Genomic DNA, 13,847 nt, shown 5'->3' with positions numbered 1-13,847 from the left:
AATAATTGACAATGACACGTCAAAGACCTGGTCCTTGTTTGTACGAGACCAAATAAACTTTGATAGTTCAGTGCTGTTCTCATATTTTTTGTTACTGAACGATTGCATGTGATAAGCGAAGTGCGTCTTGAAGGTGTTATCAGTGAGGCTCATGTAAACCTTCTCCTTGTTGACTCCCGTTGGAACTTAAGAAACAGATATTATCTATCTATCTATCCATCGATCGATCGATTGATCGATCGATCGAGAGATGCCATGGGAGAACTACCAGATCATTCATTTGTTTGGAGAATTTGTCTCAGACTTTAACATGCAGTTGTTGCTGGAGTTATATCTGAACTAAATAAGATAAGTGTAATAAGCTATAATTAGTCAGCTTAAGGCAAGTTGATGGTCATGATGGAAAACCGATGATGAAAATTTCTCTCTATGATGATTCAGTTATTTAATTACTGCATAGAGACAAATCAGTGAGAAACTAGTTCCGTTCTAAGTTACTGTCCACTTTATTCTGACTTAAAGAGAGTTTGGTGATCTGTTTAACCAGTACCAGCTGAGATTTTTAAAACTTACTTTCTTTTTCTCAAACTCATTGGCAGCTTTTAATTCCTCCTCCATGGCTTGAATATTCTGTCTTCGTTTTTCTTCCCATTCCTACAGACGGACAGGATTTTACAATCGTATCAATCAGCAAATTGCCTTGGCAATTACTTGTGTGAAGTTGACGACAGAGACAAGTTCAAAGTAGAGATCTTCGATTACCAGGTACATGTATATTGCATTTGGTTCCTCTAAATTACGCAAAAGCTTCTTATGTCCCTATTCTATCATTATCCCTAAAATCGCAATGTTTCCCTGGCTCAATCTGTAATTTGGTCATGATGTTTGATTCATTTTATGGGCAAAGAGTGCCAGTAGTACAAAAGGAATGAAAATGTCAAGAGTTGCCATCTATTACAGCGATATACAAATTCACTTTGAAACAGGGCTGATGAACTGGTCATACGAAAATGTATTTGTGCACTGTATACACTGAAAGTCCTTCTGCTGCCCTGTTTTGCATGATTGAAAAGCGGAAACTATTGTCTGAATACCATGGCTGATTCTAGTGACAATTTTTATACATTATAGAAAGAACTCGTCATCTGTGGTCATTCATCTTTCAGAGTCATCTGTAAGCATGTCACACACATACACATGCACTTACCTTCCTTTCTTTTTCTTCTTTGGTCATTTTCACTATCCGCCTCGGTTCCCCCTTCTTACCCTGAACATTCAAAGACACTGTAATATTCTGTTGTCGCCAGAGAGAAAAAAAAAAATTGTATCTCAGAGCGGCAATGGAAAAAAGTGAACGAGTTTGAAACACTACGTAGATGGTTTAATCTGAGAGAAAACAGGTGCACTGACTGAAAGAGAAGAAGACAGCTTCAGCTATTCAGCATCAGTCGCACATATCATCAGCTAATGTCCTTATGGAAAGCAGGTAGCCAGTACCGGTATATCAAATGGTTCAAACACCCTGTGTTGTATGTTGGTAGGTTTTGATTGTAGTATTGAGGGCAGGACACAAGGACATGTGTTTGATGAATATTAAACCTAAAGAGTCGATACAAGCATTTTAATTACCACTGATCACAACATCATGGCAGCAATAAATTAGACTTTGTAACACGATGTCACATACATCTAGTAATGTTTTGTTCACAGCATTGCTAGATTTCGGAGGGTGTGTGTTGGCGGTAAAATTACATTTTATCTGTTGATAGAGCTTACAAATGCATGTGTTTTTTCTCACAATATTTGATGGCAGAATTATGAAATTTAAAGCAAACATCAAGCTACATAATGCATTGAAGAAACAGAGTATCGTTCAGCTCCATGCCTACAACAGAGTAACAATAAAGTATTACATATTCATGATGAACTTTGAACTGCAGGTATCTTGCTGTCCTGTAGCAAAGAAATATGCTTTCTACTTCAATGAGTCGAGATCAAAGATATGAGATAGAGGTAGTGGGTTTTTCAGCATCTTCAAATAATCAGTTCTCTTTCAATAGTCACAGTGTCATAAACTGATGAAGGGATGGTACATATACCAGGAATGAGTAAACCCAGTGGTCTAATATCCAGGCCCTGAACTATCGTCTTTTTTCCAGACCAGCGGGATTGACAAAGCTTCGCTGCTCCGAAATGCCAGTCAATAGTAATTGACAAGCATGAAAAATTTTATAAAGTATCTGAGAGAATAAGTTGCAAGACCAATGTGTCTACCTCGATACTGAGCCGGGTGCTCGGCAAACCTTTGTTGGGTTTGCTGACCCCTAAGTAAAAGCATGGTCAATAGTATGGCCAAATATGCATGATGGGAAAATAGAGGGGGTTGTCTGAGTTGGGTGTGAGGGTGAGTAGGGTTCCCCCTTATCATGCCGTATGGAACATCTACTGAATTAACTCTGTCAAAAGCAACCAAATCAGAATTTCTCAAACACGGGATCAAGGCCTATGATATCAATGAACATGCTGAGATACTAAGAAGTGCTGGTTATTATAATTGCTCATCCTGAGTTTTTGAAACAAAGTGGTTAAGCAACATTCCCAACACAATTGCAGCCAACATTCCTTCGACTCATTCTGGATCTATGAACAACAAATCGAAACTTGCACTGAAAAATCTGTGGAAAACTTAAAAAATAAATTTAGTAAGCATAACTACTTCCATTTTTCTGCAAAACAAATAGCATGGGACATGTTCATCCTCAACAAATTTTGAATATACATCACATAAACTGACCTATAGGCAGTTACTAAGATGTTTCAAAGCCATTTTAATTTTCCAATTATCCCACATGCATTTGCAACTGAATGTGGAAAAGTTGGTATGTAGCCAAATTTCCTTGCAATTTGATTTCGGACTAATAGTCTGGCCATCCTTTGCAATTGATCTGTGATCAGGGCATTTAAATCTTTTAGCTTTGTAATGAAATCAGACTTTTTTCACACAGACACGTATGAAGCACTGTGCAAAACTTATGTCATCAGTATTACCAGAATTTGAAAATACAATAAGTACTGAAATGTAAATCTTTTTTAAAAACATGTCCGTAAGTGTCCACAGTGGCAAAACTTGTTGTTATGCAGGTTTATGTTCATTCACTCAGACCGGGAAGGGTGGTGTTAATTGTATGTGATGCTCAAAGCTGGTTTGAATACCACATGATGCCTGAAAATCTTGTTAGTACTGTTTACGTGTACCAGGTATTGTAATTCACTATAATATGTGACCCACTTCATACTCATATGTCATCTGGAAAAATTTCTCACAAGCTGTTATTTCTATATTTAATATCACCATGGCATTAGTGTCTTTGCTGGTGAGTCAAACCATGCACATTTTAAATATTTTGTTCAAACTTTCATGCATGGTTCTTTTTTGTTTGTTGTTGACCCATTGCCATGGTTACCTGACGTTTTGGCTTAGACACTTCGGATATTATGCTTTTCTTCTGTCTGCTCGCCGCAATAGCACTGTTGGTGACAGTGATTGTCATGCCCTGCTTGATATAAACCACAACAATTGTGACGGTTTAAAAAGCTGAACTGGGAGTTTTTAAAAGATGTGGGAGAGGTACACACAAACAAGATTTCCAGAAGAACTTGGTTGTTGGCAAAACCAGAACAAAGAACTTACAGTCAAGTGATAGAAAACTCTGGAAATTTTGACACAAATTTCTCACCATGAGTCACACCATCACCACAAGTGGAAATCACTGACAAAATGAAGGCTCAGCCTCCATGTCTTGGCATTGACTGTCTACAGGGGATGAAGTCGCAAAAAACAAAAGTTTTGATGCTTGAATGGCTGAGGGCAGTACTTATGAAAGGACTGTCAGCTTGTACAGTGAGGAGACACACAGTACATGTGACATGTGTTGGAAAATGCCCTCTGAATCACCTACTTGAGATAAAGTTGTTTTTACCGTCTCAAGCATATCATGAATTTTTAGGTGAAAGGATCACTTGTTGTAATTGCAGCGTGATTAATTTATGTTAGCGAAATTACCATTGCAGTTGAAAACTCTGAAGATGACGAGGATTTGACGAACTTTAGTAAATGTACTTTGTGAATCTTACAGTAATCAAATAAACCCTTTGACATTTTAAGCCAACTGTAATGGTATATTGCAAGCAACAACTTTACACTGGTCAAATTTTGAATTTGGCCAAACGCATACCAAACTCTTAGACTGTCTGGAATTGAAAACTGTAAATGGATTAACAAACTCTTGATACATACTGCCATTGGATTTTCATCATCGCTGAACAGAGATAAAGAGGGTGACTTTGGCGATGTTGGGGATTTCGGTGACATCTGACCTCTTGACCCTTGACCTCTGGAGGAATCACCACCCCTCTGATTTCCTCCATCTCGTCTTCCGTAGCCTCCTCTTCTGTTCACCGACCCTGAATGTTCAGTCCTCCCAGAACCCACCCTCCGAGGTGTCGAGTCATTGGGCCATCGCCAGGAGGGGTCGGAATCTGTTCGTTGCGGAGAATATGGATGGAAGTCGGGTCTCTGCAAAGAATGGGAACAAATAAACCATCAATGCTACATTGCGACTATGGAGATGTGTCGATCTTGCCAGCTGAAACTAACATGGAGGTATACCAATCATACTACAGGGGACTGCAGAACCCAAAATGCATTCTGGGAAAACAAGTCTAGAATTTCGGCCGGAGCACACCACTCTGGAAGTCAATATCTATCAATTCAAATCTGCCAAAATATCCAATCTTTCACCTTCTTGTTACTTTGAACTATAAACTTCGTTATTTCTGGAATACCAGAAAACAATCAAACCACATCTTTCATTGACCGTTGAAGACAAGCGCGCCATTAAAGTTAAAAAAAGATCGGTCAATGCCAATAGGCGAGTATGATAAAACTTCACACAGGACTACCGAACCAGATTAGAGGCATACTCAATATTATTACTTTAAAAGAGTTTTGATGTAAGAGGTCAAATTGAGTCTTTACCTGTTTACACACAGAAATAATTGAGTGTTAACCGGTTTACATACAGAAATAATTGACAGTGTTTACCTGTTTACATACAGAAATAATTGAGTGTTTACCTGTTTACACACAGAAATAATTGTGTTTACCTGTTTATACACAGAAATAATTTAGTGTTTACCTGTTTACACACAGAAATAATTGTGTTTACCTGTTTACACATAGAAATAATTGACAGTATTTAATTGTTTAAACACAGAAATAATTGACAGCATGTATCTGTTTTAAAACTGAAATAATTGACAGTGTACTGTACCTGTTTCGAAGCACTGTATCCCCTGCCTCTGCTTTTACCACTTCGACCACCGTGACCTCCCCCTCTGTTCCTCTGTGGTGGCCCTCTCTCTGTCGGTGACTGAGGTTGTCCCCTCCTTGATCCCGGCATGAGCTCGTCGGGCCCTTCTGCTCCGATGTCCGCCGCGTGCCTCTTGTCGTCCTGGATCTCCTGAGGAACCAAGGTGAGTTTCAACAGTGAGTCGGTGATTTTGTATCTTGCAGAATTGTAGATATACGTTATGCGCAGTCCAAGGATGGTGCACTGAGCTAATTCAGCTGCCTATCTGAATTGATCTCATCAAACACTACTGAAATAGCTACACATTTATTTAAGACAACATGCTGAGATTTAAGTTGCGACTTAAATCTGGATTATAAACACCAAAGAAATGAGGGTAGACATTTTGGTAACAATAAACCACATCTATGTTCTTTTCACAGCCTAAACATTGGGTGACGTTTTTTGAATTGGAAAAAAACAAACAACTTTCTGAGTACCAATTGCTCAGTACTACAGTCACATTTAAAACTTCCTATAAACATCATTTTTCGGAAAAATTTTGCCTTTCCTTATTGACTAAAACAAATGCAGAAATAGACCTTAAATTATTGAAGTCCAAATGGAATTGTGGACAGTGACAAGCACAATATGATAGAGTGCATGCGCATTAGATAAGTATTGATAAGTTTTACAATAACTTTTTATGATCTCAGCTCCCCCTGGCGGATCGTAAAGCTAGTAAAATACATGAACACAGAGAAAACTGTGAACGTATATGATTGATGATTTACGAACAAGTCTTGTATTTGTAGAGATGAAATGTTTGGTTCACGTATGGTACATTATTGTGGAAACTACTTCCCATTCATGACAGGTTTTTCAGGGGCATAGCCTCCAGTATTAAGTCACTTTTCGACCTACTTTTGCAAATTTATGAACAGATCAGAAAAGCTTTTAAAAGCACAAAAGATATGCGCTTCATATTCTACTGGTGATAAACATATCGGAGGCATCTAAATGATTGATTATGAAGATGGCAGACATTTGTCCTGATTGGAATTCCTTACATCCTATACCGGTATATAGCGTATAAATATTTTATTATTTTCTGTAAACATGAAACTGAATCAGTCTGAGTAAGGAGGCTGTAACAAACTGTTGCACTGCCTATGAGGGACATTTTTGAAACAGAAACAAATTCACTTTATACATTTTATGTTTATCAAATAACTATGACAGCCAGCTGGTATCACTCTGCGGGCATACAAAATATCCACTGTGTGTACCGAGTGTTAGTTACCAACTGATGTTATGTAATCATACTAAATTTAGCCCTAGATATGCAAGGTTCCATTTTCATATTCTGCTGCATGTAAAGCTCATTTGATAAACGTTATCCATGGAATTGATACCTTAAAATTCGACATGGCTCATACGTGTTTAAGTATGCTCCATTTATTTTCACACAAGAAATTTTGTAATAATCATGGATAGCAATAATTTACAAATACCGTATCATATCATAGCTGTAATTCAACACCGGCATTTGATGTTGCAAATCTGAACAACGGGAGGGAATTTCCTCCATTTAAAATGTACTTCAATACTTCATGGTAAGACCTTACTCTTTTGTAAACCTAAACCATACAAGTGATATGTTTCACCTCCGTAGCAACAGTGCCTTTTCCAGTCCATGTAATATATCTATATGAGTTCAATGCATGAGCTAAATTTTGCAGAATTTGCGAGTGATTTTATGTGTCTGCATTGATTAGAACTGTGTATACTGGTTTGTTTAGTTTTCCAGCAAGACGAGAGGCTTTTGGTATATTTAGTTATTACATATCGGTACACCATTTGCAAAACTTGAAAAAGAGTAACTTTGAACCTTTTTGACGGGGTTATGACAAGATAAGTTGTGTAAGAGGGGAAAGAGGGTTCATGAGTTTATACTCTCCCACAAAACATTCTATGAACAGATGTCTATCTGTGAATGTGTTTTGCCATAGCAAACTCTGAATCAGTCCCTTTTGGAAATTTCTGTGCAGGCATCTTTCAACACACTTCTGTTTTGGAGTACATACATGATTTCCTAGTGAAAATGTCTGTGTCAATCACCGGTAACTTATGCTAATATGCATTGATGTCATACAGCCTACTTGAAACATAGTCGTCTAGCACCTGATTTATGAGACTGGCTTAGCTGTGATGACTCATCTAATATGACTAAAAGGTGTAGGTTTTGTCACTGTAAATTTCCATCTTCAGCATTGAAATTTAAATCAATGGTGAGAAGATGGCAGGCCCTATGTACAATGTAATAAAAACAAAACTCTACAACATATAAAAGGCCTTTGCCATTATATGTTTACGTAACTGTCTGTTGTTTAAGCCCCCCAAAATACCAGTACTGCTCATGAGAAAGTGATCTATGGTTCCATTGTTGACAACCTGATTTCTGGTTCTGCCCTGAACATGTATGGGTTTGCAGAGGGGCCAGGCATTCTTGGTCCCCACTACACTGGCAGGGTGAACAGCTGGGAACCTTACACAATTGTGAGTGCTGCTGTGACAAATGACATAACAGAAACTAATTTGCTATGCATGTCAAAAGCAAAATATTATGATGATACAAAAATTCAAAAGAATTCCACAATGCTGTCTGTTAAACTCTTTTGACTGTCAAATGGACATCAAATACCATTCTTTTTAAAAATACGTAGAATATTATAGAACTTAAGTCTTTTATGTTCACATTCAAAGTTTCCAAGCTGAAAAAGTATTTTGTAATCACTGAATCCTGTTTCACCAAGGTCACCCAGCACTGACTTCTATTCATACAAGTATATGATTATCATAGCATGTCCTAAAATTTCTTGAAAACTGAAAAATATACCTTGTGTCTTTTCATCAGTCTCTCATTCTTCTTCCTCATTTCTTCAATTTTCTTGTTGAGCAAGACTTCCTTCTCCTCCTTGTTCAGAATGTCAAGGAATGTGAAGTTGTCCATTTCGTCCAGCCCCTCTATCTTCTGTAAGAACAATGCATGAAAATGAAGATAAAGAGTTATTTTTGTCCCTTGTTTTTTAAGATTCATTTGCCACATCTGCAACCCATGACATGTTATGGTGTCCACAAACCTACAAGACTGTGAAACCTTCTTATGGCAATTTTGATGGTAAGAATAATATGGTTTTACCCTTACACCACCAGGTAGTGGTACATCCCTATTGTTTTCTGTGGCAAAATTGGACCTTTATACAAAGAATGGGGTGAAAGGGTTCAGAGACAGGTGGCCATCTGATTGATATATAAAAGAATTTCAACAACCTATTTTCAAGATCCTGATGTAGAAACTGCAACAGAAAAATTTTGAGTGTTATTAATGATAGGATTTGTTTCTAGAGATCCTAGATAACCATGTTTAACCATTCAACATCAAATTTTGGGTCAATAGATTTGCTTTATGTGGTAAAGTCTGACTTCTGTTGAGGGACATGTTAAAACAAAACTTCAAAACATAATTCTGCCCTATTAGAATTCATTTGATAACTAACAAGGCATTATAGCCAAGTTTTCTCTGTCAAGTCTCCCTCATCTTGCTGCTGAAAAAGTGACAAATATTTTAGCGTTCCAACTTAATTTACTTCAGTGCTAATATCAAGTTGCTGATTTTTTTTTTGCAGGTTTTGCACAGAGTGTGATTTGATAGGACTGGAGAACATTGTTGTATGAGTATCTGCAATTTCATGATTATGACAGTTACGGCAGCTACAGTTTGTTGCTTTTTTTCCATTCCATACCCTACAATGTCTATAAACTTCATAAATTACTTCTGGGAAAATTCATGTTTGATTTGCATCATAAAAATATACCACATAATTTGAGTGATTACTTTAGATTAGCTGATCATTGCTATGACACTCGATTTAAACTAGGTCAAAACTTGCCTTTACCGAAAGTACGTACAACTGCAGGACAGTTTGCAATTTCATATATGGGTGCCAAAGTCTGGAACAGCCTACCCAATATTGTCAAACAAAGTGCAACAAGAGATTTATTTATAAACTCATTAAGACAGCATCTCTTAAGTTAATACCAAGATGTGTGAATGTTTATCTATTTTTTTTTTCATTTAAAATATAGAACTTTGATTAACAATTGACATAATTAGCCCTTTAAAACAAATATTGCAATGTAAATTTCATGAAAATGGGGCCAGGCTCGATTAGCTCTGAGCTATTATTCCTGGCTCTAACTTGCCTTTTTCCTCGTCATTGTATACTTTGTATACCTTGTATACTTATACTTATATTTGGAATTGGCAATAAAGTAAAGTAAGTAAAAAACAATGACAATCAAGGTGACAGACAGATTTCACAGCTGACGGTGCATGGGTGCCAGTGTCCTTCCATCCTATGAAAGACAAACCCTGTTCCTGTTTGAGTATAACCCACAATTTCAATTATATTCAATATTATCAGATACGTGTGCACAAATGACAGATTTCACATTTTCATCCATAACTGCGATAACAATTTACAGGTGGGATCTCAAAATTTATTCATCCCTAATTGCAATAACAATTTACGGGTGGAATCTCAAAATTTTGGAGTCTTCGCCAAAGTCATCAATACTGTAAATTGGTGACATATAGATGATTGTAGTTGATACATTTTTGTAATGATTTTTGTAATCAAGGTCTACTGTCAGCAAAAACACATTTTTTCTTGCATCATTTCACAATGTCTATAAAAGCAAAAAGGGCATTCCTTGCGGCAAATCATCCTTGGTTTTACAGCCCAGATTGTACACGTGGCAAAAACAGCAATCTGTGTGCACTTCAACGCCGCGGGACAATCATAAAATGAAATTTACAAAGCTGGAAATTAATTGTACAAACACAGCTATTAAATATTATTGAGATAGAAATTCAGAGGTCAAATTTCACCACTTTCAAAAATTGAACTCACATCCGTAAATATGTTATCAACGAAAATAGCAAAGAGTATTTAAATACAAAACTCAATATATTTAGGCAAAACATCATTCCGATATAAACGGAATATGTTTCAGCCAAAAAGTAGCCAGGTGGCAGGCAGACAACTTTAACTATATTCTCCATTGCAAATAATTCAAATCATAACTATATAAATGCATAAATTTTTTGAACATGACTAAAATAAACTCGTAAAAATGATTGCATTCCACACATTGCATTTGTGTGCAAGGGGGAGTGATACACTTGTAATAGTGGTAACGATACATACCCCAGCAGAGGTCATACTGGACAGGAAACTTCGCTCCATCTCTTTCAGCAGCTCTCTCAACTCTTCTTCTGTTTCAGCTGTGGGGTATAAAACGTACAGGCCTCTTCATTATTGACAATGGGATTTTCAATATAACAGAGTCTTCACGTCTGGTCCCACAGAGATACACGGAGCTCAAGAGAGGAGTGGGGAGGGGGGAATACCAAGGCAGTCAGCTCAACCTGGTGGATAACCTAAATACCGACGAAGTTATTTTGTTTTAGTTGGAATTTGGGGTGTGCAGCAAAGTACACTTTAACGAGTTCGGTGCCAAATAAGTGTACTCATGGATGTAGGACATAGCTCGGAGGTCAAAGGTTGATTTATAACAGGTTTCATAGTCATGGCCATCAGGTGAGGTATGTTGGAGTGACAATAAAGGGCCATTATAGTTTATCTGGATATATCCAATCATCACTACCATAATGCTCTCCATTGTGCTCAAGTTTATCTATTGGCTTATAGTGTGTGTATATACAAAAGATTCTGCATTTTGGGATGAGTATATATTTCGGTTTGCGGTCACCACCAAGTTGGCTATGATTGCATTGATGCTGGGAAAACAGGACAACGCTCTGGGAACATCCCCGGCTCTGCATTCCATTCCATTGTTCTCCCTGACAGAATTCACAGCTATTGTTTGCCTTTGTTCTAGCTCATCCCCATTACCGCACGTAACTGTTACATATCACATATCTACTGTCAAAATCAAATCACAATTTCAAACAGAAATTTGCATGCAACAGTATTGTTCTATAGCAATTGGGAATGACATTGTCTTTTTTTTGAATGGAGTTTCTGGAGAACCGTAACGGGTCAAAATGTCACTGTCGCCATGCCATTTTGCCTCTGTCCCCATTGTGTAGAATTCTCCCACTTGTACTGTCCAACACAATCTACACTCACATAAATAACACAAGCTGGATGACATACTTTTTTTGGTGACACTGCCAGTGTCACCCTGCTACTTGATTCAGCAGAAGCAAAAGTATGAAATCTTTGAATTTCAACAGTGCACAATCAAAGCAAGTTCACTGAAAGAAGCACGAAGAGAGAAAAAGAAGTTTATTTTTCTATCGCTGATTTCTTGCCATGACCTACCATTTGACCTAGTCCCATTTAATATAATCAACTGGGCTTTAGATTGCTCTGTGAAGTTGAAGGAACAAACTGCGATTATGTAACAACTTTTACAAAGTGTTGGTGTTTGTGCAGCAAGTATTACGCTGGAGAGAGTTCTGCCATTGAAACTTGCTATAGAGAGAAAGAGAGAGAAAGAGTTCTACATGTATGTATAGATGATTTACATATGTCTGCATGCATATTGATTTCATTCACATTTCTATATGGTGGCATATGATTAAAATAACATGCTTTCTTGTATTGCCATGCTCTAAATATACAAATTACTGATGTTGATGTTTAAATCTAATCAGATGGTGCTGATTGCAAGTTTTCTGAAAAAAAAAATATACAAAAAAAAATGTGCAAATATATTGACAGTCTTTGAAATAATGCCCTGAACTGCAATAGATCAGGATTTACCCAATTTCGGTAACACTTTATGTCAAATGGAAATCTGACAGGTTCTGTTTATATAATGTGAGTCAACAATCCAATTCAAAATCCACTCGATAAGTGGCTGCACTTTGATTGCAGCTAAAGGAGCAGGCCTCATAATAACAATATAACTGCTGTCAAAACACAGTGACACACAATGGGAAGAACTGCAGAGTGGACCGGGCCTGACAGACTCTGTCAGCTGTTGGGACTGAGACAACATACACATTGGAAGGTACCAACTGTGATATTTTGACTCATATAACTGTCTATCATTGACAGTGAACTTGGTCATGACCTGACAAAAGACACCCGGGTCACAATTTTATAGTCATTACTAAAATTCACTCTCCCAATCCTTAAAATGGTCATCTGGGAATGAAAACATATTGTGGAAACCACACAAGTATTTGTCGCCTATGGCAAATCACAGCAGGTAGTTCCACTTTACCGGTGCTAAAGTTTTGATTTGGTTCACCCTAATTCCCAGATACAAGGGAGTAAATCCTACCTTTCCTGAGTGGAAAATCCATGGTGACTTCGGTCTATTGGGGCACCACAGAGAGGGGTTGTCAGAGGGTATCAAGTTCCTAATGCTACTACTGCTACTGGACGGAGGGACTGGCCGACTGACTGACGTGGTCTACCTGCATACATACCTCAGAGAAGCCGCCGCTGAAGGGTCCTGCCCACCCCTTTCTAAACTCTAGGAATGCTACTCCTTTTGTTATGCTAATCACATTATCTGGGTCATACTTTGGGACAGGGGGAACTTCCTATAAATCTCTATGGAGAACCGCGTTTGCCTGGCAACATCCATTGCAACTTTGAATGTGACTGGTTGCAACAGATGTGAGATAGCACTGGTATGATATGTGGATAAGTGCAAAAAGTTTCGAACACTCACAAAACCGTCACAATATTGTCAAAACTTCTGGTAAACTAACTTCAAATTTGCAAACATTACTTTTCAAAGTGTACTTGGGTTGAGCGATCAGACAGTACGTCACAGCTTTGTGCTAACACTATCCTGGAATCGTGTACAAGTTCATAAACATATGACTACTGATCATGTTACGGAACATATTTTCACTGTATATTGTTCAGGTTGTCAGTATATTATATAAATAGAAGTATTATGTAAGGAATGAAGCCTAGAGATCAACGTCTTTTGAATTTAATGCATGGAAATTTTTGGCATTTTTTATAGCTAATGGTCTGTCATGGCTAATGGCATCAAGGCAGACAATGTCAATTTTGGAAGAAAGTAAATTTTTATGCAACATTTGAATCACAAAATTTGTCAAATTCTCCACTCCTTAATACATATTCAATTCTCCCCAATGTTGACATTGGAACTGAACTGTACTGGTCCAAGTTCATAAACCTGGGACTCATCTCTTTACAAAAATAAGCACTTCTTGCATGACATTGGCTGCCATCAACAATAATTCTGACAAATTATCAACTTGCAATGTGATTTCTACACTGACCATCATGTGAAATGATAACTAGTTGATAACATCATACAGTGATTTCCATATCTACTCAGAATTTTCAACAAATATTCATTTTTTTCACATTAATGATAGAACTGTGACATCAGTTGAAATTACTTTTACTA

General features: G+C 37.4%; 1 protein-coding gene across 15 annotated transcripts in view; it reads right to left on the bottom strand.

Moving 5' to 3' along the window:
• LOC139149906 (coiled-coil domain-containing protein 9-like) overlaps window positions 1–13,847 on the bottom strand; it is a 32,560-nt gene that overhangs the window by 12,836 nt on the left and 5,877 nt on the right. For 5 of the 15 annotated variants that reach the window (XM_070721945.1, XM_070721947.1, XM_070721951.1 and 2 more), the window contains 7 exons: window positions 10,625–10,701; window positions 8,251–8,385; window positions 5,334–5,522; window positions 4,298–4,576; window positions 3,465–3,557; window positions 1,208–1,294; window positions 574–654 (listed from right to left, as the gene is read on the bottom strand). In XM_070721945.1, coding sequence (XP_070578046.1) covers window positions 574–654; window positions 1,208–1,294; window positions 3,465–3,557; window positions 4,298–4,576; window positions 5,334–5,522; window positions 8,251–8,385; window positions 10,625–10,701 — 941 coding nt within the window. Of the gene's footprint in view, window positions 1–573; window positions 655–1,207; window positions 1,295–3,464; window positions 3,558–4,297; window positions 4,577–5,333; window positions 5,523–8,250; window positions 8,386–10,624; window positions 10,702–11,764; window positions 11,813–12,734; window positions 13,127–13,847 lie in introns of those variants that run through there. The other 10 variants (XM_070721939.1, XM_070721944.1, XM_070721941.1 and 7 more) reach the window with 5 other exon arrangements.

This window comes from Ptychodera flava, chromosome 14 (genome assembly GCF_041260155.1).
Source record: "Ptychodera flava strain L36383 chromosome 14, AS_Pfla_20210202, whole genome shotgun sequence".
Lineage (NCBI taxonomy): Eukaryota > Metazoa > Hemichordata > Enteropneusta > Ptychoderidae > Ptychodera > Ptychodera flava.
Note: the sequence above shows the minus strand (reverse complement) of the source record. Positions and strands in the feature narration are given on the sequence as shown.